This window comes from Bison bison, unplaced genomic scaffold (genome assembly GCF_000754665.1).
Source record: "Bison bison bison isolate TAMUID 2011002044 unplaced genomic scaffold, Bison_UMD1.0 scf7180017864309, whole genome shotgun sequence".
NCBI classification, from domain to species: domain Eukaryota; kingdom Metazoa; phylum Chordata; class Mammalia; order Artiodactyla; family Bovidae; genus Bison; species Bison bison.
Genome location: NW_011494881.1, coordinates 3683126 through 3708139, shown reverse-complemented (window position 1 = coordinate 3708139; position 25014 = coordinate 3683126). Strand labels below are relative to the sequence as shown.

Genomic DNA, 25014 nt, shown 5'->3' with positions numbered 1-25014 from the left:
ATCGCCTGTTCCATGTGACCCAAGAGCATCCAGAGTCCCCAACTTTGGCCAACGTGATTGGTTCAGGGTGGGCACGTGACCCACATCAGCCAATCACCACCTTCTTCAAGACAACCTTGGGACCTCTAGTTTGGAGATGTGTCAGCTACGGCCGCTGGGGCTCTCTCTGCCCCCATAAGGGACAGGCAGCCTACGAATGCAGAGAAGGCGATGGCACCCCACTCTCGTACTCTTGCCTGGAAAATCCCATGGACGGAAGAGCCTGGTAGGCTGCAGTCCATGGGGTCGCAAAGAGTCAGACACGACTGAGCGACTTCACTTTCACTTTTCATTTTCATGCGTTGGAGAAGGAAATGGCAACCCACTCCAGTATTCTTGCCTGGAGAATCCCAGGGACAGAGGAGCCTAGTGGGCTGCCATCTATGGGGTCTCACAGAGTTGGACACGACTGAAGCGACTTAGCAGCAGCAGCAGTAGCCTACGAATGAAGCCTTGGTTAAGAGACAGATGAGGCCTTGGTTACAGGAGCCAACTTACAACTACATTTTCCATTATGTGAACCTAGAATTCCCTTTCTTGCTTATACAACTTTGAGTTAGATTTCTTTCAGTTACAAGCAGAGGCTGCTGGGTTCAACATTCTTTATAGGCAATGGGCACTCCAAATACCAACTTGCCCTCCATAAAGGATGTATCCTCCCCTTTATCTCAGTTGGCCCCCCCATTCAGAGTCATGGTGTTCAATCACCCAGCTGCAGAGGAACCAGAGCTGTAGTCTGTAGGCTCATCCACATTATGAGGGGTTTTGGGGTGGTGGGGAGACAGCCTGCCTTTGCTTCCCCCCTTTTTTTGTCTCCTCCCTCCCATAACATCACAGGGATGCTGGTGAATTCTGAAAAGCTCTGACATTTTCCTCCAGGGCTAGACCTCTACATTTAGGTCTGATGGGTAGGGGTCCTTTGGCCGCATCAGATGAGAAGGGCCTTCCAAAGTTGGGAAATTCTTCCAAAGAATTCTTCATTGTTGTTTAGTTGCTAAGCTGTGCCTGACTCTTTGTGACCCCATGGACTATAGCCCGCCAGGCTCCTCCTTCCATGGGATTTCCCAGGCAAGAATACTGGAATGGGTTGCCATTTCCTTCTCCAGGGGATCTTCCCAACCCTCAGAACGAACCCACATCTCCTGCATTGGCAGGCAGATTCTTTACCACTGAGCCACCAGGGAAGCTCATTAAGAATTCTTAGAAAGTCATTTATTAAGTTATACTGATGACCAGCAGAACAATGACTCTCTGTGACTCTCATGGTGGTTTGCAGTTTCCAAAGCACTTTGATCCTTTTGACAGCTTTGTGAGGCAGGCACAGCAGGACTGCCACGCCCATTTTACAGATGAGGAAATGGAGGCTTACAGCAGTTGAGGGACTTCTCCAAGATCACACAGATAATACGCAGCAGAGCCAGAGATTAATCCAGTGGTCTGAAACTCTATTTTCCCCTTCAGTTTCAAGTTCAGTCTCCTTGCAGCAGTCGGCTTCCTTCTTACTTCCTCTTCAAATCTTTGGCTTCAACCTTCCTGCCTGCCACTGCCGAGACTTCATCCTACATTTCCCATTTCCACTGAAGCCAAGAAGAACTGCTCTTCTATAGAAGCCTCATTAAACAAAGCATCTGAAGGGCCCCTGGCAACTCTCCACTTTCTAATGACAGTCATTATTACCAGCAAATAATGGAAAACAAACACCGAAACAGATGTCTCTCTCGAGTCCAGACCTGTGCTGGAATACAGCGCAAACAGAACTCAGTGTTCATGAAATGCCTCCCATTGCCTGCTCCATGAATTAATCCTGTACACAAGACACAAAGCCTCCTGTCTGCAATCCTGCTAGCCAATGAGAGTTTACACCTTCATCAGAAACCCAACTGGAATGCTAGGCATTTAGGAGATTTCATCAAATGAGAGAATTTCTGAGATAATCCAACCATCTTCCCACATAAGGACAGAGAAAGGTAAGTAAACAGCCCAAATGCAGTGAGAAAAGGAAATGTTTTCCTTCCTTTGGCTGGAAAGCAGTATATCTTAAGCCCCACCAATTTAACTGTGAGTGTGCTAAGGTGCTCAGTCATGTCTGACTCTGCGACCCTACGGACTGTAGCCCGCCAGACTCCTCTGTCCATGAGGATTCTCCAGGCAAGATTACTGGAGTGGGTTGCCATGCCCTCCCTCCAGGGGATCTTTCTGACCCAGGGATCTTACATCTCCTGCATTGGAAGGTGTGTTCTTTACCACTAGTGCCACCTGGGAAGTCCAGGAAGAAGCGTGTTAGTCATCCAGTCGTGTCTGACCCTGCGACCCCATGGACTGTAAGCCTTCCAGGCTCCTCTATCCATGGGATTTCTCAGGCAAGAATACTGGAGTGGGTTACCATTCCCTTCTCCAGGGGTTCTTCCTGACCCTGGGATCAAAGCCAGGTCTCCCGTATTGCAGGCAGATTCTTTACCACCTGAGCCACCAGGGAAGCCCAGGACCACATCGCAAATCAAACATTCTAAACTTATCCTCTGGGTGAAGAGCACACTAAGGAACCACAAAGCAGAAACAAGGAAATCTTCAACTCAATTTACCCTCAAGAAGCTTACAGTCTAATTGATATTTACAATATCCTGAGTGATAAATGACAAGATGAGAAAAAAAGGGGAAGTTTCCCAAGTGAGAACCAAAGTCGGGCAGGCCTTCTGACAGAAGCTGGATCCAGGTGGGCAGCTATCCCCAGAAACTGGGCACCTTTGAACAAGGGTTTCTGTTTAGCCAAGTCACCAGCATAAAAAGGCTTCAGTATCTTCCTCCTTTATGTATTATTCATATCTTTCCCATTGCAAAAAGGATATGCAGCAGCTAAAAGCCACTTTAGGGTTTTGCATCTTTTTTTAACCTAATGTATAGATTACTTGAGAACAATTAAAGAAAAAGCACTGCCCATTAAAATTGTCAAAAGGGGGGAAATTAACAAAAATGGGCTGATGACATTTTCAAAAAAATCAATACAGTTTCAAAAGCCAACAGTTTCCAGTAATCCAGTCATCAGGGTCGAAGTCAGCAGGAAAGGAAAGGTTTGTTTCTCCCTCTGACTTGGAAGTCACATCACTGCTTGACAGGCAGGGGCACCTCTCCACTGCAGTGACTCCAATTTATCCTTTGGTGGTTTGGGATTACCACTAATTTTGTCATTGACTAATTATACAGGTGAAGCAGTAATTAACATCTCGAAAAGAGACTAGCACCATGGTTTACTATGAAGGAGACCCACATTCTGGCTCCTCCAAGGGACCTCGTGGTTGGAGGCACTTCCATCAAAAAGTGGCAGGGACTGGACTGGTGTCCAGGGCCTTGGCATCAATGTCAGTGTCTATGTGGGGCTGGAGGGACCATTCCTGGAGGAGTGTGGGCCCCTGGACACCTGACTTGAACCCACCCGTGAATATTAGGAACAGTCATAGAGAGAAGAGCTATACAGTATATTATGGTTGCACAGTATCCCCCGCAAAAGGTATTTCTGTAGAAGTCCTAACCCTGGGTACCTGTAAATGTGGTCTTATTTGGAAAAGGGTCTTTTTAGATGATGTAATCGGATGAAGAGGAGGTCATGAGTGTGGGTTCTAATCTGACTGGTATACTTATTAGAGGAAAATGCCACACGACATCAGAAGCTGAGAGTGGAGAGATGCAGCTACACGCCAAGGAATGTCAGGGACTGACAGCCTCCACCAGAAGCCAGGAAAAGGCAAGGAAAGAGTTAGTCCAGTGTCTCAGAAGGAGCAGGGCCCCAGTGACACCATGACTTTGGACTTCAAGCTTCCAGAACTGTGAGACAATCACTCTCATTTAAAGCCACCCAGTTCATGGTACTTCATTACAGCAGCCTTGGAAACTAACACAGAGCAGAAGAAACAGTCCCCAGGGAGGGCAGAGGGAGGCGGAGCTGGGGAAGGGCTAGCCGTGCAGGCCAGGGGCTCAGGGCTTTGGCGTCTCCCCTTCCTCCTCTCCTGCTCTCAGCACTGCTCTGTGTTCCTGAGGGGCCCTGAACATTCGGGCCCATTCACTTCCCTTCACACTGGACATGAGAGAGGCTCAGAAGGAGGCATGGGGCCCAGGCTGCTGGCTCCAGTTCCACAAACCCTAGGACAGCATTTCCCAACATGGGCGTGATCACCACCTACATCATCACATTTAAGACAGCACTGAATGTGGACACATCGTTATTTTATGTAATGCGAAGAGAGAAAAAAAATTCTGCTCACAGTAATTTAAAGAGGCAACTGCTGCACAATGCACTGCTGATTTCAGAGGACTCAACAACGAAGACAAAAATAGGGTCTCAAAATAGATGAAATATAGTAGTAAATATTGGGGGAAAGAGCAAACAGGTTTGGGGAAAAGGCAGGTAGCCGAGTTTAACAGGTTTCTCTCCTGTAGGACTGCTCAGGGCCTTTAGCACCCTGGTATCTGCTTCCAATTTCTTTTGTTTTCGTTTTGATTTGTCCATGCCACGTAACATATGGGATCTTCGTTCCGATCAGGGATCAAATCCATGCCCCCTGCACTGGAAGTGCAGGGTCCTAACCTCGGGACTACCAAGTCCCTGCTTTGGATCTCTAAGAGGGATCTTTGGAAATGTTGTTTTTCCCAAATAAGAATGCATTTGGAGCCCTGTTTTCAAATGGCTAGATTACTAGTGTATCTGGATCACACTTTGAGTCCCTCAGCCCTAAAAATGGTGTGTGAAGGTATGAGGTAGGGCATCCCCTGCTGACACACGGGCCACAGAAGGGAAGCTGGCTTGCAGGCAGCATTTAGGAGGAAAGGGAAGAAACGTCTCATGGGACAGACCAGCCCAGAGCCAGTCACACAGGATCGGGGGTCCCCCAAGCATCAGGCATCCTTCTGAGTTATCTAAGCAAAGCCAGAGTGGGGGCCCTGGGGGGGCGCGCCTCTATCTTATCTCCCTTTCCCCTGTCTCTCAGCTGACAGCATGCAGAGCCACATCTCTCCTACAGAATTCAATGAACCTGGTAAAGACAAAAATGCTTCTGGACACGGGTGCCATTCGGGGTTGGGAAAAGTAGGAGCAAACTACAAAGCCAGAGACATGAGAAAAAAAACCCAGGGGACACTGTGGTCTGGTCACTCTGATGGCCAGAATCTCTTCGGTAGTCATAAAAGAGCCTAAACTGCTGGTGAGCAAGACCTCAAGGAAAACAAAAGGATAAAAGTGGAGATTTTAAAAAGTCAGGAAACATGAGAGATACAAGTACCAGTGCGTGTGCGTGAAGTAAACCCCACCTGTGGCCACAGCGCACACAAGAGCACCCGCCCTTCCACGGTGTCCCAATCTCGTTTAGGACTTTAAAGGCCGGCTGCTGGCACAAGAGGACCTTCCCACTGCAGCCAGTCGCTCCAACACACGGTGCACCTGCCCATCTTTCATAAACATCAGCTGAAACAGCTGCAGTTTTCCCGATGGCCATTTTGAAGGCTGCATATCAGATGCCTCAAATCCCAGCTTTAAATGAGTCCCAAGAGCAGAGGGGAAATAGGAAGAGAGTGTAAGGGCCACACTCTCGGAGTGCGTACTCACAACCCCAAGAGAAATCTGACTTTCATAATCTTTCTCCCTCCCTTGCACATGGCAGGTGAACCCCAGCCTAGAGTACAGAACCAAGCTCAAGGCGGGATTCCTGGGCATGTGCTAAGCTGGGGTAGGCACAACACCCACCACTGGGTCAGCCAGACAGAACGACCTCCACTGAGCAGGCCAAGGCCAGGCTATGCCCTCTCAGCTTCCACTCTGCCAAGTGGAGGGACTGAGGCCACTCCCCTAGGGCGGGGGCAATGACAATTCTCAGGAAGCCCCCAAATGCCCACTGCGGGACATGAGCCACACGACCATGCAGACCAAGAGGGTAATTTCCCTTTTCCAATCCTACTCCCCTCACCATTGCCCTGCTTGAGGGGCTACCCTGACTTAGCATCTATGAAATTTGTTCAAATGGGGACCTGAATCTCCCCTCTGGGTCTGAGATCCACCTGGCCATTAGGATTGCTGCTTATCTGGGATAGTACAGGGAGGCCCTGGTGCCCTGATGGAGAGATTCTCCTAACATGAACTCTTGGCTTGTTCTGGAACCTTTCCTGTCCTGGAGATGTAAGAGTTATTCACACAGCATCTGGAAGATCCGTGAACACTATGCTCTCTTTCCACAAGTCACTGGACAGTCAGGACGATCAGGGGAGGTCAGCCTGGTCCAAACATGGTGTCCCCTATCACAAGACAGAATCTCAACAAACATAAATTGGATGGATGGATGGATAGGTGAATGGATGGATGGGAGAACAGACGGATGGAACAGTGAATGGATGAATAACTGGATGAGTGGGTAAGTAAATGAATAAATGAACAAATGATGGAAGTTGGAAAGATGGTTTCACAGAGCATTCAGCCCTGACAGCCCAGTCTCTGGGTGTGAGACTCACCTGAGCCATCGGGAATAGACCTTACAAACGTTGGCAACATCTTGACTGTGGCTGTCGGATTAAAATCCCGGGAGAGGCCATTCTTCATCTCCTTTTTGAAACGATTCATGATATCTAACAGAGTTTCATCAGAGAGCCGCATGGCATAGAGATACTTGTCAATCTGGAGGAAGGATGAGAAGAAAAAAAAAGTGAGGCCAAGGCTGAGGAAGGTCGTTTCAGCTCCAGTCTGGCTGGAGGAGGACAGGGACGGCAGGGTGAGGCACCCATCTGTCTAAGACGATACAGATCCATGGGCTCTGGAGCACCCATGCTGATCCATCATTGAGCTGCCATCAACCATGTTGCTCAGAGCAGGTTTGCAAATGCTCTGAGCCCTGGTTCCTCTCCTGTAAAATGAACGAGACACCTCCAAGGTCCCTACCAACCCTTGAATATTACATGGAAACTGTCCTTTGATCCCCAAGTACAAGCCAGAGACACATTAAGCCTCCACGTGACTCCTTCCCTCTGGCTCATCCTCACATGGATGGCAGTGCCCCAGAACAAGGGCTCCAAAGCCATCACCTGGGGCTCAAATCCCAGCTCCATCACTTAACAGCTGTGTGAATTTCAGTTTCCTCAACTGAAAAACTGAGATGATAAATAGAACCTACTTCGCGGAATGTTACAAGATCAAAGGAGACAGAGAAGCCCTTAGAACACAGAAAAGTGCTCAATAAACATCAGCTATTGCTAGGATCGTGAGGCAGTGGTGCTGGTGGGTTTCCTTGGGCATGACTTCTAGGTGAATGGAAATGGCGAGTGAAGGGCTGGAGCCCTTCAGAACATGGTGCTTCAGGCCCAGGGCACAGAGACCTTAACCTCACTATCCCCCAAAAGGTCTGGAAGAGTCCAAGTTCCCATGCCTGTGTGCCAGGGCCCATGTGCCCACTCTTCCAGATCAGACCACCCCTGACTCAACCAGGACTGAACCAACCTGCCCATCTTCCTGGGCTACCCGCTCTCCTCAAGGATCCCAGGCTCCCAACCTCAGGCCTCCTTGTCGTCATTTGTTTTTCTTTCTTCATAGTACCTTCCCAATGACTCTCCCAAAAGGTATTGACTGGGCGCCCACTACATGTTTGGCTCTGGGTTAGACACCTGTCCTCATGGAGTTCACCAGAAGTCTCTCTGTCTCCCGGCTCATTCTTTCTGCCACGTCCTGCTTTAGGAAGTCCTGATAACCATGTGCCTGGATTCCTGACTCCTGACCCATTCACTGCAATGGTTTTCAGTCTTCAATTTCTCTCCCTTTTTAATCTATCTTCTATACCATGACCACATTTTGCCTTTGGGGGGGCGGGGAAGGGAGGGCGGGAGGCAGGGGGCTTGTCCAGGATATTTCGCTTTCTTAAACTGGGACCCTGATCACTTCACTCCCCTGCTCAAAACCTTGCAATGCCTCCCATGTCCAAGGCCCCTACGCCCTGCAGGTGCAGCTCTGGGCTCTCTGAACTCCAGCCAAACCTCTCCTACCATTCCTGGGCTCTCCTGTCAAACCACCCTTCCTTCTCTTCCCAGTTACTCAAATCTCACCTCCCCTTCAAGGTTCAAATCAAATGTCACCTCCTCCAGCAGATGTCTGAGACCCTCAGGGTACAGATAATGACTCCCTCAGCACTTCTCTCTCCGCATGGTCCAGCCTGGCTCACTGCCTGCTAGACCCGTCATGGGGACAGTGTTTGCTCCATTCACCTTGACCTCCCAGTGCCTCACAAGGAGCCTCACACATAGCAAGCTCCCGGTCGATGAAGAGGCTGATTTATGACTCCATGAGGCTGCTACAAAGGCCTTTGATGCTGACTGGCTTCTGAGAATGGGATCTCATGCTTACATTTCAGGGTGGCTGGAAACATTCAACTCAAGGACACAGAGTAATTTCTGCATATCTTGCTCTCGGGCAGCCTTCTTGCTCTGGATTCCTGCCTCCTGCTGCTCCCAGTCCTGCCTGTCTCCTGTCTCACAGACAAGGCAGGAGTCCTCCAGCGTCCTCTGCGGCCTGTGCCCTGTCCCCACCCCCAACTCTTCTACTGCAACCACCTTTTTCCTTTCCCCTTCGTAATAAGAGAAGGGCAATCAGAAACCACCGAGAGCTGGAATAGAAATGGCCAGGACACAGCCCCAGGAGACGTGCTCTGTTCTACCCCCAAGGCTGGCAGCGTCCATCGGCAGTTCTTGCTGCAAGTCATGGCGACCATGTGCTGGTTGGAAGAGGCAGTCGCTCATGCGTGAGCCACAGAAGCACACGGAGGTGGGGGCAGCGACTGAGTGCAAGAGCGCATCAGGGCACAAGCAAGAGCAAAGGCCAAAGACGAGGAAGGTAGGGCAGTCTGTGTGATGACGGAGCACAGGTGCAAGAATGAAGCAACTGGAAAGGTGTCAGGAGCTAAGCCGTGCAGGGCCTGGTAAGACAGGTGGACACATTTAGACTCTAAATGTGACTCTACGGAGTATTCGACAGTGAGATGTGGCTCAGAAAGATCACGCTGTGTGCTGGGGAGGGGACGGTTGAGCAGGAGCAGAGAAGAGACAGTCACGGCGCTGCTCTGGCATCTGGACGTGTTTTCCCTACCACACTCCTCACCCTCTTACATCATCTGTCTACTGACATGCTTGTCTCCTCTGATAACTCATGAGTTTCCCAGGGAAAGGAAACATGTCAAGTAGACCTTTGGAACTACCTGGTTGCCTGGAACAAAGGAGGAATTCAACAAATTCTGGGTGCAAGAATACTTTATATCAGGGTTTGCAGTATATCAAGTGCTTTCGTATCCAATACATCATTTTACCTTCAAAATAACCCTGTTAGGGGGACATTCTTAATCCCCATTTTCCAGTTCAAGAAGCTAAGTGGAGCCTACAACCACTCCCACCCCTTGGGGAAGGCCAGTCCCCTCTACGGTGCAGGCATCAGGCCCAGGCAAAGCTGCTGAGACTTTCTAGCTGGACAGGGAGAAACTTCTAGAAAGAGCAGGGCTCCACAGCCAGCCTGCCTCCTGACTCAAGGTGCAGCTCAGCACAGAGACAAACCCAAATAGAGCCAAGAAGCTCATACAGGAAAGCAGGCTAGGGACACAGATGCCAGACAACCTGGCCCCCAAGTGTTGAAGGAAGAAGGGCTTTCCCTCTCTGGTTCATGTTCATGAATCATCACATGGTACAACTCCTCTCAGCAGAGATGTGGAAATCAGGGCCAGAGAAAGGGTAGAGCACAGGGCAGAGCTGGAACTGACTCTGAAGCCTCTAGGATCTCAGGTGGTACCTTCCTGGTCCTCAGAAGCTCAGGAGGGGCCTTTGAACAATAGCACAGATCCCGAGGCTGGGCTGCAGTACCCCTCACCCTGCCCGGCCAGGCAGGCACCTGGTGCAGGGCTCAGCAGACTCGCATCATACGGACTGTGGCCCTTTAAGCAGCCCAGGAAGCACTGGAGCCACGTCAAGAGACACTTGCAGGATACTCCGTGGGAAGTGCCCAGAAGAGTGCCCAGAACCTCACCAAACAAGGGGCCTCTTTCCTCTTGTTCATCAGATGAGCCCTGCCTGGCAGCTGGCTGGGCCGCCCTCTGTCCCACCTGGGAAAGAAGCTGGGAATGGGCAGTGGGTGGAGGGAGGTAGAAAGGAAGGGGGTTCTCCTGTCTGTTTGCTCCAGAGCTCTGCAAGAACCCCAGTGCAAGAGCTGTTTTTCTTATAGAAGGTGGGCCCAGAAGCCCAGGGGGGGAAACTGAGGGAAGCAGGGCCGGAGAAGGACAACATCTGGCTTTGGGAGACTTGGCCGAAGCCACGGTCCTCTCAGTTTTCCATTTCTGTCCCCTCTCCAAACAACTCCAGATCTTTCCCTCCCCACTCTCTCTCCCTACCTCTCACATTTCCAGTCCTTCCTCTTCCCTTGGGATACTGCCTCCAAACTCTGCTGCTCTGGCCAAACGCTGGTGTCCAATGCATCCCACATGTGCCTTCAACTCCAAGCCCTACATTTTGGTGACAGGAGGGCACGGCACCTCTTCTGGTGGCTTCAAGCTGCAAGCCATCTATCATAGGATGTCTATCACAGACACAGACAGAGGCTCCCAGGAGTCTGTGATAGGAACTCCTTGGGCTCTGGGGAGCTCACGTTCACACTTGGTGTCTGACATGAGCATGCAGGACTCGGGTCAGGCTGGGAAGGAGATGGGGGCAGGGATGCCAGGGTCCCAGACACCACACGCTGCACCGGATCCTGCAGACTCAGCTTAGAGGAAGGGGGAGATGTCGGAAGAGAACACAGCCTTACCAAGCCCCGCAGAGCCACCGAGCCAGCAGAAGTACCCAGTCGCCCCACACTGGTCTAAACTCAAAAGTATCTGTGCCCGACACCACCTCCTGCTCCCAACAGACATGCATAAAAAAACGATTCAAGACTGGACATGCCCAAGTGAATAGGCCAGTTGTGGCAGGAGGCACCGTAACTACTGGTGATTCGGGCACTCTGACCCCTCATGGGAAGGGGCACAGCCATGGAAAATTTTTCACTGCCTCTCTCAGCAGAGTAACAGATGTGCCTGAAGTGGCTCAGCACAGGCCTGTGAAGTGAACGTCCCAAGTGAGATGTTTTACTCACAGAGGAAACTGGGGAACAGGCAGTGAAGGGTTAAGAAGGACTCTTGCTTAAGGGCAGAACAGAGATTTCAACATCAGATGCAATTCTCTTTCTTAAGGGGACTGACTCAGGAAAGAATGGGTCCAAGGTGATGAATATTATTTTAATGAGCGCTCATGTTTGCAGAGGACTCTGCCACTTACACACATGACTTTCACATAAATTTCCCATCTGGATGTCATAGAAAGGAAAGAAACGAGCTCGTGGATGTCAGGTGCCTGGCATGAAGTGGGGGCTCAGTGTGTTAGTTTCCTCTCTCCCAGCACAATACGTCAGTGAAGCAGGCAGGAAAGATATCATTATCTTCATTTTATAGCTGAGGAAATGGAGACCCATGACTCACACACAGTCACGTGGTTTATAAGTGGCAGCTGGATCTAGACGCCAGGTTCCAACCCCTCTTTTGGGGCTCCTCCTTATGGATTTCTATTCTTTCTCACATGTGGGAAGAACCCAGGGCTGTGGATGAAGAGAACCGAGTTCAATACCTGCCATTTATTAGCTGTGTGACTTTGGACAAATTACTCAATCTCTCTGATTCTTGATTTCCTCTTTCAAATGGGAATAATAATATTTTTGCATCCCAGGTGGCACAGTGGTAAAGAATCCGCCCGCCAAGGCAGGAGACATAAGAGACACAGCTTCTATCCCTGGGTCTGGAAGATCCCTTGGATTAGGAAATGGCAACCCACTCTGGTATTTTTGCCTGGAAAATTCCATGGACAGAGGAACATGGCAGGCTACAGTGCATGGGATTGCGGAGTCGGACACGACTGAGCATGCACGCAATACTTTCACCTCAGAAAGCTACTGGAAGAATTTTAATAATGTGTCAAAAACTCTTCCCATCCTTCCACTGAAATTACCAAAAGGGAATCCATCTCTCTCACTCACCTGTCTAGCTCATAATCACATGTCCCTAATTCCTTTTACCTAAATATCTAGAGAAATGCATTGATTACCAGATATTACTAACCCATCTTGTAAAAAAGAAAATGAAAGGCAGGTGGTCATTTGCATGAAATCATAGCAAGTGAAAGATGCTCACAAAAGTCCTCTGAAACGTTTGGATTGTTTTATTCTTTTCTTTTAAACTAACAGCAAGTTATATATACTTATTATTAAAAAACACAAACAATGCATAAAAGTACTAATAAAAAGTCTGAGTTCTTCCCTCAATCTTCCCAGAGAAGTGCTTGCTAATACAGCTTTATGTTCTAGGGCAGATTTCCTACTTAAACATCCACGCATACAGAGCTTGGTTTGTTTATATTTTGTTACAAAAATGGAATGCTATTATAAACAGTTTCTCCCTTGAAACCTTAACTCCATCTCTGTTTCTTCTGGGCACTTTCTCTAAGGCACTAACAGCCAACTTAGATTTTAGGACCCTGCCTGGTTCAAGGATAAGGCGTGGACTGAACAGTGCAGACACCGATGTTGGACTCCAACTTGGCCATTTTGTAGGCACCTCAGTCTTTCCATCTGTAATGTGGCTGCATTCACCTGACTTTGACCTATGAAGGCCTTCTACTTTGCACGGCGATTTCATGTGATGATCCTTAAGCTATCCTATCCAGAGAAGCAGGGCAGGTGCCATCACATCCAATGCCCTTAGGAAACATCAGAGTCTAGAGAGGTTATTCAATTGGCCACGGTGACCACCTGGTGTCTCAGACGGTAAAGAATCTGCCTGTAATGCAGGACACCTGCGTTCGATCCCTGGGTCGGGAAGATCCCCTGGAGAAGGGAATGGCTACCCACTCAGTATTCTTGCCTGGAGAATTCCATGGACAGAGGAGCCTGGAAGGCTACAGTCCATGGGGTCACAAAGAATCGGACACGACTGAGCGATGAACACTTTCGAGGTGATCACTGGTCAGCGAGAGAGCTGGAGTGGACGCCAAGTTCCTGGTTCTGTGCTCCTTCCTCAGTAAGCTTCTTGCTCAGCCCAGGGCGAACCCAGCCTCAGGGTCAGAGAGCAGGAAGATGTGGGAAAACGGTGGCATTAATGCCACCACTCCATCCACTACAGAAGCAGTGTACAGGCTCCCTTGCCTCATCAAAAGCACACCCTGCAGCCTGATTATTCTGGAGGCCTCATTCACCCCCCAGCAGCCACCAGCGATCTGAATTGCTCATTTCATTTTCCCTTTCACACCATCCTGGGAAGGATGCTCAAAGGCCATAGCAAACCCAAAGGTCCTGGCCTAACGGCACCCTCCACCATGGTGGGTACCATCCCAAGCCCCGCTCTGGCAGGTCCAACCCCCTTCCTGCCTGCCCAGCCCCACCTCACCATTGAGGGTGGTGGCCCAGGAAACCTACCTTTCTATCCTACTTTTGGCAGCTAGTCCCTGAGCAGGCAGGGCACTGGCCACAAAGAGAGGCATTTTGGATGCCCTGGGTTCCCTACCAGAATCATCCGTCCCGGGCACCCTCCTGCCTTCTGCCCCACCGATGGTCCTTCCTGACAGATCCACTTCCATTTGACTGCGTTGGCCCGTCTATGCCACTCAACACCCCGCTCCTTTCTCGACGAACACCCCCTCCAAAGGGCGAGGTGACCCGCCTGCCCAGCACCAGCTGCCGCTCTTCTCAGCATCCCCTTGGCCCTTGTGCTCAGTGTGGAGGAAGCAACCTGCCTGGGGACAGTGGCAGTGAGTCCTCCCCGGGCACCACGGTGACATGTGCATGGTGTGTGCCTCCCGCCAGACCAGGAGCACCAGGGGTGCAGGGACCACACTTCCACGCCACTGGTGTCCCCACCCCCTCAGGTGGCTGCTCAGCTGGGCTGAATGGCTGCTCTCCTGGGTGAACAGAAGCCTCCAGTGATGCCTAACCCAGAAGGTCATCTCAGAAGGGTTTGCTAGCTCAGATAATGCAGCAGAGTCCTCTTCCCTGAACGACACAGCCCTTCTCCAGCACCAGCCCCTTACTTCAGCCTCACAGTGACTTGTGTGGAGCCAACAGCCCCTCTGTGAGGGAGGGACTGCTCCAGGCGCTCTCCGATCCCCCCACCCCTCACGACATCTGCACCCTGGGGTCCAGGGGGACACAAAAGTTCTACAGATAATCAGGAGTCTCCACTATTCAAGGTGGCCAGAGGCTGCTGAATACCTGAGAGAGGAAACATGTTTGGGAAAATAATTTCCATTTTAGAGGCTTCTGAGAGAGAACTGTGTGTGCAAACATCCCCAAGGCATCAGGGTCCCTTTGGCAGGTTCAAACACTGTCCTCAGAGGCTCCCTTTCCCAGGCCCTTTCCAAGGTTCAGATACAGCTCTCGGTCCTTTGTGCTCCTGAACAGTTAGTTCCATTTCAGTGGGCATGGACTGAGCACGTATTAAGCACCAAGTACTGTTCATACAACACTTCTGTTTAATCACAACAAATCCGGAGGAAAATGGGATCCCCATCCTTGATGAGGAAACTGAGGTTCTGGGAACCGAGATAACAGAAGCGGCCTGGAGCCCCTGCTGGACACTTCAGCCTGCCCCGATCTAAGCAGCACCTGCAGGGTGGGCGTTGTCAGCCCCGTTTTTCATGGGAGGAACCTGGGGTCAAGCAGCCAAGGGAAAGGCATCCAGCCTCTAGGATGTAGGGCGGCTCTGGGTTCAGACCCCAACCCAGTGCTCCCCTGACTCCTCTTGCTAGGAGGACCGCAGGAGGCCAAAGGTCATGCCCAACGTCCTCCTGGTGACCTTGGCTCCTGCTATGAGGCACTTTCTGCTGGTGAGAGACCAAGCCCTTGCCCAGGATGAGAACACAGCTGTCATACTGAACTAGCTAAAAATAAAGGAGGTACCCAGTCTCTGAAGGTGAACAGAACAGCCCTGGAATGTGGCAGGACAAGAACAACAGGCTTCATTCTGGGCCTCGTGGTCAATGGCTTGGGCTAGAGCCAGGCTCCAGACTCACAGTTTCCAACGTCTCAGGTGCCTCCAGGTAGGGGGAGAGAAAATCTGAAGTATAGAGAGCTTTGCTTCCACCATGAGACATCGAGACCCCGGAGTCATGGTTCCAAAGTACTGCATTGGTGGGGGCAGAACAGTCTGGAAAGCAAAGGACCTCAGGCCTCCTCCGGCTGCACGGATTCCTCCTATAACCTTGGGCACATCACTTCCATCTGTGTTTTTCCTATCAGTAAAAGAGCATCATTGAAAACTACCCTCTCGTCGTCACATACGGTGGGCACCGGAGCTCCATGACACCATGGATCCTCAGAATACAAGCTTTTCAGAATCCTACGGTGGCCAAGCAGAATGGGACCCAGGATTCCTGCCCAGCTCGGGGGTCCGGCCACCTACCCTCTGTTATCCAGGAAGCTGCACTCCTTCTGCAGGTGCCTACAGGTGTGCTCTGGATGAACAATGCTAACATCTGGCATTTATGTAATTCAGTACACTTTCCAAGGGTTTCCATACCCATTCTCTGATTTAATAAATGGGCAGCGAGACACAAATCACCTCATCTGACAGATAAGGGAACTGAGACCCAAAGAGCTTGATGCCCACCTAACAAAACTGCTTCAGCTACAGGGATCCTTGCGAGATAAAGGATTCCAGCCTCCTGCTTTTACAGATGAGGAAATCGAGGCCCAAGGACCCCAGGAACCTACTGCTTTAAATGCAGAGTGCCTCTGTCCAAACCTTTGAGCCATAAAATTCACTTCTAACAGAGTGCTTCCAGCAGGAATATAATGCAAGGCACATATGTAATTTAAAATTTTCTAGTACCTACATTTTTTGAAAAGGTGACATTAATTCTAATAACATTTTATTTAACCCAATATATCCAAACTATTATTCCCACATGTAATTAATATCTTTTAAATTATCAATGAGCTATTTTATATATCTTCTTTGTCATACAAAGTCTTCAAAACCCTGTATTTTAGTTCAACAGCACATCTCAAACCAGACTTGCCACATTTTAAGTGCTCAATAGCCACACATGTGGAGAAGGCAATGGCAACCCACTCCAGTACTCTTGCCTGGAAAATCCCATGGGCAGAGGAGCCTGGTGGGCTGCCGTCTATGGGGTCGCACAGAGTCAGACACGTCTAATGCAACTTAGCAGCAGCAGCAGCCACAGGTGGCTAGAGGCTCTTGTTCTGGACAGCAGGGCTCTAACACTCCAGTCACATCCCCATCATGGGAGCCCTGAGTGACAATTTCTGCTAGGAGGCCACTGCCATGCACTGCTGTGGAAGCCTAAGGCCCTGGACCAAAGTCATGGATCTGTATGCACAGTGACAGCCACCCACTGGTGTCAGGTAGACCTGTGCCCCATCCCAGCTCTTCTGTTCTCTGGCCAACAAAGATCATGTCAATTCCACTTCCTGAGGCTTCCCTGCCCCGCATATAAGAGGTAGGAAGAAATACCTACATTTAAGCTTGCCAGAAGGACTCCACTAAATCAAGCACGTAAAAGTATTTTGAAAATGAAACAGAACTTTACAAATGTGAGCCAGTGTCTCTGTTACAATGGTGGCCTGGAGTCTCCTACTTGATTCATCACACCCACCCAGGCAGGGTCCTGGAAGGCACTGGGGGACATCAGAGAAATGAGGTCAGATTGAGTAACAAGGCTGTAGGCGAACCCCATGTATCAATCAATCAAGGAAAACAGCTGCTTACAGAAAGGCCAGGCAGACGTTGGGAGAGAAAGCTAGACTGATAATGCATTACAGGGAGCATAGGGAGGTCTTGCAAGGTGAGCACTGGCCTCCCCAAAAGTCCTCTTTTAAATGCAAACAGGATGGAGGGAGGGGGACAAATGGAGAAATGGGACAGAAAGAAATTTGAAAACCAGAGAAAATCCCCGACATTCACTGTAAAAGACTTTATTGGGTCCATTTCCTTCACATGTGGAAGGAGTTGGCCAACACTGAGCAGCCTGGGCGTGGAGGGGTGGGGGTGGAGGGATGGGGCGTGGAGAGGTAGAGGGCAGAGGGTGGGGATGGGCAGGCACAAACCAGGGTGCTGGTGCTGGGGAGGAAGGGGAGATGGGAATCGGGGATTTTGAGGATTCTGCGCCCAGCTCTGCCTTGTCCCCAGCTCTTTCCTCCTTTGAATCTGTTTCCCTCAACAGCAAAACGAGAGCTGGATGTATTACGGTAGAAAGAACATGGGTTTCTGAGTTAGGGGACCTGACGGTGTTTCTGTCTCTATCACTCACAAGCCATGTGGTCAGCAAGTCCCTCCACCACTTGGGGCCTCAGTTTCCTCATTTCCTTCCAGAAATGAGGAAAGCAGAAGAAGGATCTCTTCCAGCAATTCCACTTCTACACACATACCCAAGAGAAATATAAGTATGTCCACACAGGGAAAACTGCTCACAGCAGCATTATCATAACAGCCTCAAAGTGGAAACAACAGAAACATCCTGAACTAACAAATGTGTAAACAAAACGTGGTAGACAAGCACAAATGAGCACTATTCAGCAATAAAAAGAACTGGAGTACACGTACTTATGAGTACGTACATATGAATGAACCATGAAAAGATGCTAAGCGAAAGAAACCACACACAAAGGTCACATTATTATACAATTCTGTTCATATGAAATGTTCAGAAGAAGTAAATTCATTTAAAAAAGAAATAGATTAGTAGATACCAAGGTGTAGGGAGCAATGGGGAGTGACTGCTTAACGGGTACAGAGTTTCTCCTGGGGTTGAGGAAAATGTTCTGCAATGAGATGGTGGTAACAGTTACACAAGCTCGTGAATGTATTAGACGCCACAGACTTGCACTCTTTACAATGTTAAGTTTTGTAGTATGTGAATTATATCTCAATGTAGAAAAAAGCAGGGGCTCTGCCAGCAGATTTGATGGGTCTGCATGCTGACTCTTCTGTTTATACCTGAGCCTCAGGGTTCTCATCCAAAAGCAGTGATCATAAGAGATCCCCACTAACAGGGAAGCTGGGGGGATGCAATGCCTTCAGTGCAGTAAACAGGACAGGCATCACATGTTGGCTTCGGTTAGTATTGTTACTACTGACGGTTAAATAAGAACCATTTTAGGAAAGACAGGCCCCTAGAAGGCATTCAGTGCAACCTTCCCTCCAAGGTCCCCTCAACGCCTCAGCGCCTGCAAGCCGGTAACTAAGCGTGGAATTGGATGAACATGATCCGACATTTTCTGCCTCTCACAGGGCTCACAAGATCTGCTTCTATTTGCAAAGGGCTGGGCTGCAGACTTCACATTTCAGTTTCCCTGCTGCGGGGGACACAGCCACCCTCTCCTTTTAGGGAAGATAGTCTGAGAGAGGCTGCCGGCTTTGAGCGTTCTCTAACAGAAATGTTTACGGGGCTGATAAGCCAGCCCTGCCCACCCAGATCCACCCAGGAAGAGAGAGGACGCACGGGCAAAAGCACACTTGTGTGTTTCAACTCCCAGGAAAGTTTAGAGGATTCACACTAGAGCACAAGGGGACACAGAGAGCCCTCACAAGCTTGTCTCTGTACCCCCCACCCCAATCCCCTCCGCATGCACTGAGAAAACAGCCAAGGAGGCGGGCACTGCTCACAATGAGTTTTCGGCCGCAGTCAGTAATACTCTGGCAGCAAGGGCTCCCTTCGTAAGGCAAACTAGGAAATGGCTATTTTTAAACCAAGCTCAAATGCTGTCATGTGCGTGGAAATGTCTGGGAAGAAACAGTCTGTTTAAAAATTGTCTATGAAAAATGTTAAAGGTTTTACTGCACCAAGGGTTGGCTGTGGAACCACAGGAACCTGTACAAAACTTTTGTTTTTTCTACTTTTTTTAACTTTTTATTTTTATAGGGGGATAGCCAATTAACAATGTTGTGATGGTTTCAGGTGCTCAGCTATACATATACATGTTCTCCCACAAACTCCCCTCCCATCCAGGCTGCCAATAACATTGAACGGAGCTCCTTGTGCTATACATAGTAGGTCCTTGTTGCTTAGCCATTTTAAACATAGCAGTGTGTACATGTCCAACCCAAAGTCCCTAGCTATCCCTTCCCCACTTCCTCCCCCTGGCCACCTTAAGTTCAGAACCTGTACAAAACTTCTAACTGGAAGCCTGATCACGAAAGCAATCTAGCAAACGTTAACAATGGGAAGATATACACACTCTTCCGCCAAGCAATTTCAGCCCTAGAATCACAGCCTAGAGCAACTTCTTTATGGACAGAAGATCCCTATGGCACTGCAAGTTAAAAAATCAGAAATGCAAAAGCACACCAAAAGAACTGATAAATTAGTTTAGTGTGTTCACACAATGTGAGAGCATACCGCAGTTGAAATTGATGAAACACAGGTACATGGATCAACATGGAAGAGTCTTAAATATACAATATTGAGCTTTTAAAGAAAGCCAGTTGCAGAAGGATACAGACCAGAATACCACCATTTACAAAAGGTTCAAGCCATATAAAGTAACAGTACACACTGCTTAATAGATACATGATATGTAATAAAAAAATATTAAACATGCAGGAAATGATAAACACCAAATTCAGGACAGAGGTCACCTCTGGGAGGAGAAATGAATGGGACTGAAGACAGGCATAGAAACGGATTCAGTTGTGTCTGTAATAAAATTGCAATCGTGTCTGTTACTTTTCAAGCTATGCAGTGGATACACAAGTGTTTGTTATATTAGCTTCAATATTTTTTGTGCACCTTGAATATTTCACAATAAAAAATTAACTCTTATGTACTGATTTGGTGGGGGGAGAGAATTAAAATACAGATTCCAAGTTAAATCACTAAAAACAATAGCCCTCTGGATCCCATTCCAGGTTTTCTAAGACCTTGAGAAAGTTACTTATCTCCTCTGGGCCTCCAGCCAGTCCCTGTTTCTAAAAGGGGAATAAAATCTCTGCCTTCTGTCCATACACACGAGGCAGCAGAATGTGCAGGGAAGGAGCAGTGAGGGGGACAGATAACACTTCCTGCCGTGACAACCTCACTGAGGTTTCTGAAAGATCAGACGAAAGCACACACATACCCATGTGGGTGTCAGTACGTCTGTGTGTATTGTTGGATATAGACAGACATATATACCTACACACCCAACTGGTATCTGATAGGACTTCCCAGGTGGTGCTAGTGGTAAAGAACCTGCCAGTCAATGCAGGAGACGTTAAGAGACAGGTTTGATCCCTGGGTTGGGAAGATCTCCTGGAGGAGGGCATGGCAACACACTCTAGTACTCTTGACTGGAGAATCCCAGACAGAGGAGCCTGGAGGCCTATGGTTCACAGCGTCACAGAGTCGGACACAACTGAAGGCAACTTACCACCCATGCACATGGCACCCGGAAGGTGTTTTAAAAAGAGAACCATTTAAAAAAAGGCAAAACTACATTTTGGTAACTATCCATTTGACTCACCCTTACAAAGTTTCTAAGTATAACGTTCCCATTTGTACATTTGGAGTCTAGCTTTCCCCCCAGGTCCCCACAGCCCACGTGTAATCTTAGTTCCCTGACCAGGGATCAAACCAGGGCCCTTGGCAGTCAAAGTATGGAGTACTAATCACAGGACTGCCAGGGAATTCCCTAGAGCCTGACTTTAAGCAACTCCTAGGCTAGTGACTTCCCACCTAAAGATCTGACCATGGCCCCAAGAGCTCTCATAGCATTCTATGCTTTGCACTTATCATAAGACAGCAGATAATTATTTATACTCCATGAGAAAACAGGGACTATTTTGTCCAGGTTTATAGTCAGCACTCCAGCCTAGTATATACTCTGCACCAAATAAAGGACTCAAACAGTTTCTGAAGAAATGACTGCACTCCCATGATCGGATTTGATTCTAAATGTCCTCAAATCAATTAAGCAGGTGTCGGCGGTCTAGCCAGGACTACTTCCTGGGGGCAGAGGTGTATGTTGGCCTCTCCAGCATCTCCCCCAGAGCCTCCTCAGGCATGTTCAGAGCTGACTCCAGTGGCTAATTCTACCAGGCAGGAACCCCTGACTGCAGGCGCACAGTCCTTCTAGGAGAAAGCTGCCCATGCTTTCTCCAGAAAACAGGAGGAGTGTGGGAGGACTGCACGGCATGGCCAGATGTCAAAGTCCCTCATACCCACCAGCACTCCCAGTTTATTCCCTCAAGACAATCCCAAACTGTGAAGCCAAAGGAAGTGTTGGGGATTTTCTGGGTGGAGAACTCCAAGGAACTTCCAAAGGGTAGAGGGGACAGGGGCTGTGTAATGAAGATTCCCCAGGGAGTGAGGCTCTTTCTGAGTATTTGCATAACACCAGATCAAAAGGTGCCTGTGACGGTTTTCTATCATTTCTCTCTCATTCCCCCCACCTCACCCCCAATCAATAAGGAAACAAGCATTTTTTAAACGCTTGCTTTTGCCACTGGGACACATGGGCCCCAGGGAACTAGAACTCGGTAGCCCTGTAACTGCTAAGCATACTCTTCTCTGTCTTCACAAAACAAGCACTGGAGGACTTTGGACAAATCACAGTTGTTGCTCACCTGCTTGTGGGGATTCTGTCAGATCGTGGGGATCCCTCCCAGGGAAAATCCACTGGCATTTGTTCACCATTATGACAACTCTGAGGAAAGGAAGTCTAGCCTTTCTTTAGAAGCCAAGTTCTAACCTTGCGGGGCCAATCTTCCTTTCCTGAAGGAATGCAGCTCTATGAAATCCTTCACCATTCTTCAGGCTCTTAATGGCTAACCCAAGTGGAGGAAGCAGGTGAGAGGAGAGGCATGTTAAAAGCTGCTTGGAGGTCAAAAGACACAGGCTGTAGCTGCAAAATTAACAGGTGGCTAGAATTCTGATGAATGGAATGCACACGAGCATCCTTTTCCTCCCAAAAGCAATAGAAGAGTAAAAGGGATATCTATGTTTTATACTTTTGTACTTCAGTCTAATGCCAGGGCACCCTTTTCACTGCACCCCATCATCTAACACTATGCATACGCAGTCTGGAAAACAGCGATCCATGCTGGGAAGCCAGATGCTTGGCGCATTTCAACACAGGATGTATTTATGAGGTTGAATTACTGATGTCCCATAAGCAATGGGGAGAGAAAAGATACCCTTTCATGATCACTTTTGTATCCCAAGCAATCCCATAAACCTTCGCTGGCACCATCCCCATCTTCCCCTTTTCCACCCCGAGGATAGAGGGCAAGGAGATGGATGAAGATTAGTTGGGGGTGCCAGAGCTGTCTTCAGTACTCCAGAGGCCACCCAGGGCTGGAGGGCTGAATCATCATGGCTTGTCTTCACTGGCTCCTCATCGGGTTGCAAGTAGGGCCCAGTTCCGCAGGAAGAACAGGGCTTGGAGTCCTGCAGGTGGAGGACTTACCTTGGATCCCTACGGTAAGTGGTCTCTAATAATCCAGAGTCCCAGGAGAACAGATGCAGTCTCTCAGGATCTGCACAAGTAGGGGCTGGGAAAACTGACTAGGCTATCAGAACAAGTGCCCACTATGTGTTCAGGGGGCCCAGGAAGCTTCCTGAGGATCACACACACAATGGAAGAGCCACACAGCCCATCATGAAGGCCAAGGTGACCCTCTGGCAGGAATCCACATCCTCTCCCCATAGAAAGCAGCCTGAGAACTCCTCCATGAGATGCAAGAATGCCAGCTTGTTTTTAAGACTCTCCTTGACCAATAATATTATTTGGTGGAAGCTTTGGCCTCAAGACCCTCCTCCAGCAAAGTTCTGAGGTCAGAGGAAGGCAGAGAAGGAATTTCAGAAAGCCAGTCTCAGAGGAGGAGGGATTTGAGGATCAAGTGATTCAGAAATCACACAGTCAGATGTGTACAGGAGCCTGGTGGATAGACTGTGAGTCAGGCTACCACGAGGAGTGGAGGGCTCTGGCCACACTAGAAACTGCCCACATGATAAAATGGGTCCCACCAACGGCAGTCCAAACCTCAACTCAACTTGGCCCCTGGCAGCCACAGATGATAGTGGGTGTGGATGCTGGAGGCTTACAAGGTTATCTGGATCCCCACCTTGGTGATCGGCCGTCTTGAGCTACAGAGGGCACCACGTGCAAGGAGAGGACGGTGAACCCATCTATGTCTTCAACTCCCCACTGTGAAATGGGAAGAGCATTAGTGATACGCAACACCACTGCAGACAACTGTGAAATGCACACGTTGGCATGCACAGCTCCCAGAGCTCAGTGGGCAGGAGGCTCCAGGGTGTTCCTCAGGAGTGGAGTCCCATGGTTTGACAACTCCAGACACTGCCACTTGTAGCCATGAAGGACTCTGGCTGGTTCCCAGGCCTGTCTCCTAACTACCCAACTCTGGTCCCCACCGAGCACAGGATCCAAGATCCAAGCAGCATCCTCTGTCTCAGCACCTCCCCCTCAGCTGACTTCAAGGAGGAGCCTTGGTCAAGTTCCCAGTGGAGGGAGGCAAAAACTCGGGTCACACCCTGGCTTTCCCCCTAACTCCTCGGGTGACCTTGGTGAGGTGATCTCACTACCCTCAGCAGGCCTGTTTCCTCTTGTGCCAGAGGCGGGGGCTGTCCTGGGTGATTATGAAGAGCACTGAACTCCCGGTGGCTGCAGGTCTGTGGCTCCTGCCTCTCACCTGTAGGTAGCGCTCCCTTGTTGGAACTCCAAAGTCACGTTGACTTTGCTCTCCAGGCCACCTTATCCCAGCAATAATGTCACTCACTTTGGGTGTGGGTCAGGAGCATATGCCAGGCTTGGCAATGATAAAATGGGCGTCCTTCCCTACAGTTTAGGCTGTTTCTTAAATACTTGGTGCCAAAGCTGGTAGAAGGGAGAGATACACCTTTCACACCTGCCAGCTGACAGTTTTTTATGTTTGAAGTCAAGGGAGGGAGATGTGTCCTTGTTCAAGAACACACATGCCATAAGCATGCAAGTCAAGACCTCCATCCGACTCAAAAGAGCAGTCTCTTATTTGAGCTCCCTTGGGCTGGCTGGAAATTACAGCGTAAGAGAGCGGTCACATAAAGGGATGATTAAAAAAAAAAAAAAAATTCCATTCAGACGTACCGCTCCAGACCTGAGGCCTATGAGCAAAGTTTCCGGTGGCCTCCGCGCCCCTCCCTGTTTCAGGAAGCCATGCGGGTCGCTCGGTCCTCAGATTAAGGGAGCAGCCGCAATAGCTGGGAGAGCTGGGGTGCCAGTTTTCCCGGACCCCTGACGCCCTCCACCAGGAACCCCAAATATGGGATGCCTGGCCTCCAGCCAGCACCCCCGCCTGCCGCGCACTCACCTCCCCAGCATCTCTGTGATCACTCCGCCCACGGCGCTAGGACCGTACCAAACAGGCCCTACGGACCAGCCCACCAGTCCCCACATGGCCACCTCCCCGCATGGCCCGGGGGCCCATTTGACTTCCACAGCCCGTTTCAAGGACACTGCAGCAGGCAGCCCAGTCTCGAGGGTCTTTCCCCAACACATACACAGACGGCCCCAGGAAGAATCGAAGGGCGAAGACTTCCCCACCGCCCGCCAATCCAACCAATGCTGGCCTGAGGGAGGCTGGGCGCGGGAGGATGGAGGCGGCTGCGGCGGCGAGCGGATGCCGGAATGCAAGGCTGCGGGCAGAGCGCCGGGCGGCGGCAGCGGCCCCGGCTCACCTTTTTGACTTGGTCATCCTTCAGTTCGGTGAAGTAATAAGCTAGGAGCTGCGCGGCGATCATGCTGGCGGTTGAGGGCTCGGGGCGACAGGCGGGCGGCCGGCGTCTGTCGTCCGCAGCCCGGGCTAGCCGTGGTCCTCTGGCGGCTGCTCCGCGGCTCCTCCTCCTCCTCCTCCTCCTCCTCCGGCGGCTCCTCCCCCACCACCCGGAGCGCGGCGCCGG

The 25014-nt window shown here is 49.9% G+C and overlaps 1 protein-coding gene across 1 annotated transcript in view; it reads right to left on the bottom strand.

The window, feature by feature from the left end:
• Positions 1-25004, bottom strand: part of HK1 (hexokinase 1) — a 70622-nt gene extending 45618 nt beyond the window's left edge. The window contains exons 1-2 of the mRNA XM_010852211.1: positions 24793-25004; positions 6529-6691 (exon numbers count right to left, since the gene is read on the bottom strand). Coding sequence (XP_010850513.1) covers positions 6529-6691; positions 24793-24855 — 226 coding nt within the window. The 5' untranslated portion in view covers positions 24856-25004. The remainder of the gene's footprint in view (positions 1-6528; positions 6692-24792) is intronic.
• Between the last annotated feature and the right edge of the window lie 10 nt (positions 25005-25014).